This window comes from Malurus melanocephalus, unplaced genomic scaffold, assembly GCF_030028575.1.
Source record: "Malurus melanocephalus ecotype Western Australia unplaced genomic scaffold, MMel_1.1 scaffold_844, whole genome shotgun sequence".
Taxonomy (NCBI): domain Eukaryota; kingdom Metazoa; phylum Chordata; class Aves; order Passeriformes; family Maluridae; genus Malurus; species Malurus melanocephalus.
The window spans coordinates 162,034-168,767 of NW_026624076.1; the positions used below are offsets into that span (position 1 = coordinate 162,034).

Here is a 6,734-nt window from a genome sequence, read left to right on the forward strand (position 1 = left end):
CAATTTCCCATTGCAAAATATTGATTTCCTGTGGAAACAAAGCAAAATCACAGCATCTCATTACAGGGTTCCCATGAAAAGGAAGACAAGGGTGCCAGGTTTGGTGGTCACACTGACAAACTGTGACAATGCCAATAATAAATTTGGTGGAAACCAAAGTTTCCACATCACTGACTATGGATTCCAGTTTCTGTTACAGAACTAACGCTTCTAGAATCCTACAACAAAGACAAACCCACCCTGTCACATTTCCCCATCCCACTCCTGTTTGGTGGAACAGAACAACAGCAGGAGGAACAAAGCAAAAAACTCAGTTTAACAAGGCAGCTCTTGTGCCACCTTCCTCTTCCTTCTCCTATTCCCTATGAAACAGGGAATCCATTTCTTGGAGTCCTTAGGAAGTCTCAGCTGAATGATTGAAGAGTTGTGCAGCTCACTCTGAACAACTGAAACCCACAACAAACACCAGCTGAAAGTACAGGAAGAACTCTGATAATTTTCAGATATTATTTGTACACACTATAGCATGGAAAGGACTAGATCAAAAGAGTGATACATTAATCTTTCTCTTCCTACTACAAAGACACGGGAATGGTTCTATAAAACCCCTGGAATAATGTCAGGTTTGCAAATGATTCAAATAAGGAGTCTGATGAGCCCTTTTTAATAGCCATGGGYTTCTCTGTGTGAAGGAAACACACACTTACCTTCTCTAGAGTCCTCTTTTCTTCCTCAGTTTTTTGAAGCATTGCTTTTGTGTGACTCGTGGCTTTATCAAACACTGCCTGCAAAATTAAAAAAACAAAAAAAATAAACTCCGAAATGAAGTTGTGTCAAATACTGTGATTAAAGTGACTGAATTTCCAGTGTTACACCTAGAAAARCTCACACTTGTAATTAAACAGTAGTGTGCAGAGCCCCAGAGGGTTCTGGTTTCAAGTCACCAACTCACATAACAAACTTGGGTTTCAATCCTGCAACCTCTGCTACAGAAAATGATCTCATTTAACATGAGATTGTGCCTTMTTCGGGGCAGAAAATCACATCTTAAAAAACTGGGCTACAGCACACTTAAGCTTTCATCCGGRTCTAACTTCTGAGAATATGTGAGGGTAGAAAATGCACAACTAGAGATGGGTTATGTAAGCAGACTAAATCCCAGGAACTGATTGCAGCACAATTTGTTATGAAAGGCAATAAAAGCATTCCAAATGGTGAACAAAAGAATGACCTGACATTTAAAGCATACTGTCCTCTAGGGCAACAGATGGAGCAGTCAACTCAAAACACTCGGGCTTTTCAGCAGGATCTCAAGCACTGGGAARAGCTTTAATGTAAGGGACTGGTAAAAGGCTTTAATTTTGTGTTTAATAGATAAATACTCAAGGATCCTCAAAGATAAAATTAAGAGAAATGCTACAACAGTCAACTCCTCTTAAATAATATACTAGTTCCAGTAAATTGTAGAGACAAGTCTGTAAACACCTGCAGACTCAATGATTTAAATTGCACCCCTGGGAAGGCCTTAATGTTTTTGATGTTTTGATGAGGAACAGCAGAAGATTTCCTCTGTTTTCCTTCTGTTACCACCAAGTACCAARTGATTTCTGAACAGCTCCTACCATGCTCTGCAGGATTCTTAGGGCTTCATCTTTTCCTTCGAGCTGTCTTTGAGATGCTTCAAGCTCAACTTTCAATATTTCAGCTTCCTGAAGTAAAAAGAAGCAGATACACTGAGTAAAGGCCAGGATAATCCTATTAGGATTTAACTATAACAGCACTGTAAGTCTGCCCTCCTCAAAAAACAAACCTCTGTTTTACTGTATGATGTCTTGTCATGGGCTTACCTGAGTTTAAAGAACACAGTGGAGAGGAAATTGTATTTTCACAGCTGAGGTCAGCAGGCTGTAATGCCAACTCCTCAACATGTTTAACCACAGTAAAATCAAAATAGTAGGGTTAACTACCTTACAACAAAAATGCAGACTAAAAATACAAAATTTTTTTACACTGCAGATTTTCAAGCCCCAATTCTTAATGAAAAAACAACATCTGGGAAAGTCGAGGAATACCTTCAATATTTGCTACACCTTTAAAAATACTTTCTCTGTCCCCTCAAAAAACCACAAAGAAACAAAACCCAGAATATAAAGWGGACCTCACACTCTGATTTCCTGACATAAAACTTAACGAAGTTTCCATCTACCACTCTAATTTCAAGAACCTGGATCCATCCAAGTCTCTCAACATGCCAAGATCCTCTTGCTACACTGAAAAGAAATGCAGATTTGGGGAGCAGCATCCTTGGCACTGTTACCAACCTCYAGAGCTTCCCGAAGTTGTTGCTTTAGTTCTTCAATTGACACTTCAGTATTGGATTCTGTAGGATTAAAAGAAGATACTCAATGATATCGTAATATTTTTTTTAAAGTGAGGATTTTACTCTAAAAACAGATAACATACAAAGGTGAATTTTCATCTTTGTGTTTAGTTTCTGGTTTTTTTTTTCTTGTGGAGCTAATAAACAGGTTTAAGAAAATACATCAATACAAACTTCAAATGCATTCCTTCACAGTTAAACAGTTAAGTGAAATCAGGGAAAACATCCGTTGAAAAGAGACATCAATTAAAGACAAACATTTTATAATTTCCTCTAAAAGAAACCCAACAAAATTGCCATCTTGGTTTTAAATAATTTGATTTTTTAGATTCTTTTTGGAGTGTAACTTTTCAACAACTCAACGGCAGCTAGCACTATTTAGAAGTAGGGGCAATTTTCAAGAGAGAGAGAGATAGCTCAACTTACTGTAGACAGGATAATGGGGAATTGTTTAAAGGAGAGAAATAARCAAGTTACACAGAAATACCCTGTTAAAATATTAAAAATTGTCAGGAAAGCAGCTGGACTGTAGCAAACAGCACTGCCTACACTTGATTGCTTTTACAGGAGCATTGCCTTCACCAAACAATATGAATGCCAATGCAGGTTCTAAAAAAACTTCCTAACTCCTAAAGGAAGCCCATCCACAAATTTCAACTAAAGAGCAAACAAGATTTTGAATTATTTAGCCACAAGCTTTAGATACCATCTTTAGGAAAATTTAAACTTATTTAAAAATCAAGAATCCAAGCAATTCCATTCAATTTCATGAACACTGATATATCTACCTAGGAGATATATATATAAATATATTTCTACACAGATACATATATCCACGACAGGATGTTCTACACTAAATGTCACTTTTAAATACAAAAATAAACACTTGAAAACTGGGCATTTTACACTAGGAATGGTCACAACCTCGAGTACTGAAAAGCAATGCTGCTGCTGATGTTCTGGGAGGAAGCTGGAGGATCCCAGGAGGCACTGGAACCCTTCAGGAATTTTGGCAAGTGGTTTGGATTAAACTCGATGACACTTTGTGRAGCAGCTGAATGACTCAGTTTCAGCAACAGAAATTTTTCTCGTAATGAATAATTAACCTCCAATTTGMTCTTACCACAGCTATTCTGTCGCGTGGAGCTACCAGCAGTTTTTTTGAGTGATCCATCGTGCAAACTGTTTCGTTTTGCACCAGGAAGAGCTGCACCATCACTTTCTTCTGCTCCCTTTGCTGACAAGGGGGGATTACAAATCTTYCCAGACCCCTTCCTAGTTCTAACTGAAAAGGGATTTTCTAGGTTTTCCCCTTCATAAACACCTCCCGGCCTTCTCCCAAGCCCATTTCCCAAGTCTCCACACGTCATGTCATCATCCTCTTCTATTTTCTCCATCTCCACTGATATTTTCGGGTTTTGCTTGGCTCGGGTTTTATTTCCTGACTGAGAGCGCTTCACCCACCGGCGAACAGCGCCTCCCGCACCGCCAGGATTTTATCTGGAAAAACAGGAAAGCTTTTTTTACAGCAGCAAGGCAAGAGCCGAGTGAGAAACGCGAAGGTGCCGGGGAAATGCCCCGGGACACCCCCGGACCCGCAGCCCCGTCCCAGCCCCGGACCCACCTGCGCTCCTACACCCGGCGGTGCCGGTCCCGCCCCGGGGCGGGATGCACGGAGCGGCTCCGGAGGCTCCTCGAGAGGAGGGGTTTGTTTATTTTAGTTTGTTATTACTCGTATTATCCCTGCAGACCCGTTCCCAGCACGGTTCTGATTGCGGGAACAAGACCTGAGGCTATCGGGTGTGGTCACTCCAATTGTTGTGCAGGACTCACACCCCACCCAACACCCTCCACCTGCCCATTCCAGCCCAAATTCGGAGTTTCCACAGTGCCTGGGCCCCCATTCTCCAAGCAAACTCACTATTTTTCACCATTTGGGTTTATAATATCAAATTGCTTATCCACTATCACTGTGCAATTGTCACAAAAAAAAATCCAACAGTACATTTGGAATAAAAATTAAAATCATTAACACACAGCAATAATGCTCTTTACAATATAAATTTACAAAAAAAGTAATTTTACTGTCCAAACTCGTGTATWTAAAGGGTTTGTAAGCAAGCACTTCCCACAGAATCTTTCACGAGGCTTTTCTTCCCGAGCAGTTTTAGGTTTCCTCTTCCTTATACAGCCCTGCCCCCCTGGGGCCCRGGCTTTAATTGCAATTARAACAGACRGCTGCCGGGACTGAGATCACATTTRGGATCACTGCRGGTTTGTCCTGACAAAGAATGCATTTCCTGGGTAAACCTGCAGTGATGTATTTATTGCGTGATTGGCACAGGGGTTGGGGAATGCAGAGAAAAAGGAAAGTTTATTGTTAAACACTCGGGAGAAGTGCAGACATAGCTGGTGTTTGCTGACACACGAAGGGATCTCCAAAGTTCTGTGCAGTCATTTTTAAATAAATCTCTAACAAAACAAAGGACACACCTTCACCTGTACCAAACCCCTCACTTTATACTCACACCCAAAATCCACAGTGGAGCACAGCAGGTTCCAGTCTCACAACTAAGCACAAGAACAACGCCTTTCCAGGACACTCTTCCACCCTCTGGAAACCAAAAGTGCCCCAACTGCCACCAGTTATCATCATTTTAGAGTTTTCTCGTGGGGAATTCATGATAAAGTCTGAAGAATTCTCAGTTATTGAGCACAGCTCCTGCTACTCAGAGCAACCGTGCTGTTTTCATCCTTAAATTCACTTTTATCAGTTCTCCTGTTGCCTCTGCAGGCTGTGTCACAAACCCACACAACCTGGCTACTCTGATCCTTATTCTACTCCCCAGCCACGTTCAATTACAACAAAATTCATGTTCATTTATAATACAAGAATTACAAATACCATTTATGAAACCCTCCCTCCCCACAAGAGACGCAGCAGTTACGGTTTCACCCAAAGTCAGTTGTTGTCCTTCATCCATTGCTCAATCCATTGCATAATCTGATCCAAATTTCTCTCCAGGTCCTCGGGAGTGTTGCTGGGTAACTGGTGCACAATTTCCTTTTTGTATGACAACACRGCTTCCTCGTAAAGAGTCTGAAAAATCTCACACTGAATGTTGTCCTGCAGCTTCTTCCCCGTGTAGCCCCTAGAGAACAGGAGCACCAAGAGACGGTGTGAGGAACAGAGAAAACAGAGCAGATTTTTGGAGAATCAGTGATTTTTACCCCTAAATGAAGYCTCACAACAGCATTTTCCCCCATATTTGCCCCAGGGACACACCTGCTTTCCAGCCTGTCGTACAGAAACGAATTTTCCGTGCGCAGAACAAACACGATGTGGAACCAGCGCTCGGGGAAGAAGTCACAGCCGTGGTAATCCACAATCACCCCTCCCTCGCTCATCTTGTCCTCCAGCTCATCAATCACCTGCACAGAGCACACAGAGATGGGCTGGACTGCCTCCACWCAGCCCAAAAAACACCGAGGATGGGGCTGGGAGCTGGGCTTACCCTGTCTTCATCCAAAATGGGGCAGTCGTACTCCTCATCAAAACCTTCATAAAGCTCTCCTGCAGCAGCAGAGATCATCAGGGGGAGTTTGTGGGGGAGAAATCGACATGGGAATGTTTGTTTCAGGAGTTTAATTAATAAATTACTTTTTTCATTTCAATCACAGAATGATTTGGGTTGGAAGGGACTCTAAATCCCATCCAGCACCAACCCCATCCATGGCAGGGACACYTCCCACTGTCCCCATGTCCAGCCTGGCCTTGGGCACTCAAAGGGATCCAGGGATGGAATTCCATCCAGGAACAATTCCTGCCCAAAATCCCWTCCATCCCTTGTCCCCAGTTCCTCTCCAACTGCCCTGGAGCCCCTCCAGGTACTGGAAAGTGTTCCAGAGCCTTCTCCAGACACGCTGCAGGGATCCCCAGTGCTGAGCCAGCACAGAGTGAATGTCCCCAGAGCCCCGGGGATGCTGTGACACCGCACCTTCCTTGGCCAAGTCCCCCACGTTGATGTAGCTCAGCCCCGCTCGGGATGCCAGCTCCTTCCCCAGCGTGGTTTTCCCAACTCCCGGAGTGCCTGGAGAACAAATCCATGGRAAAGGGTAAGGGGAGAGCCCTGCAGGGCCCCTGGAACACCCTCACCCCTGAACTGGAACCGCTGGGCAGTGAATATTGGGGAGTCCGTGTGATGGAAAACGGGGAAAAAACTGCAGGACAAAGAGAAACGAGAGAGGGGAATGCCTGGAGAGAGAAATAGGAAAACAAGGAAAAAAACTCTGACTGTGTGCAGAAATGTCACTCACACCCTGCGGGTTCAGAGGGAAATAAATATCCATTAAT

General features: G+C 43.1%; 2 protein-coding genes across 2 annotated transcripts in view; both read right to left on the reverse strand.

The window, feature by feature from the left end:
- CCDC125 (coiled-coil domain containing 125) overlaps nt 1–4,997 on the reverse strand; it is a 13,971-nt gene extending 8,974 nt beyond the window's left edge. The window contains exons 1-6 of the mRNA XM_057385572.1: nt 4,005–4,997; nt 3,504–3,880; nt 2,322–2,380; nt 1,623–1,709; nt 708–785; nt 1–28 (exon numbers count right to left, since the gene is read on the reverse strand). The exon at nt 1–28 is cut by the window's left edge and continues 6 nt beyond it. Of these exons, the coding sequence (XP_057241555.1) occupies nt 1–28; nt 708–785; nt 1,623–1,709; nt 2,322–2,380; nt 3,504–3,777 (526 nt within the window). The 5' untranslated portion in view covers nt 3,778–3,880; nt 4,005–4,997. The remainder of the gene's footprint in view (nt 29–707; nt 786–1,622; nt 1,710–2,321; nt 2,381–3,503; nt 3,881–4,004) is intronic.
- Nucleotides 4,998–5,058: 61 nt separating this feature from the next.
- The window catches only part of AK6 (adenylate kinase 6), a 5,415-nt gene continuing 3,739 nt past the window's right edge, over nt 5,059–6,734 (reverse strand). Inside the window, exons 2-5 of the mRNA XM_057385573.1 lie at nt 6,379–6,531; nt 5,896–5,954; nt 5,667–5,812; nt 5,059–5,532 (exon numbers count right to left, since the gene is read on the reverse strand). Coding sequence (XP_057241556.1) covers nt 5,343–5,532; nt 5,667–5,812; nt 5,896–5,954; nt 6,379–6,531 — 548 coding nt within the window. The 3' untranslated portion in view covers nt 5,059–5,342. The remainder of the gene's footprint in view (nt 5,533–5,666; nt 5,813–5,895; nt 5,955–6,378; nt 6,532–6,734) is intronic.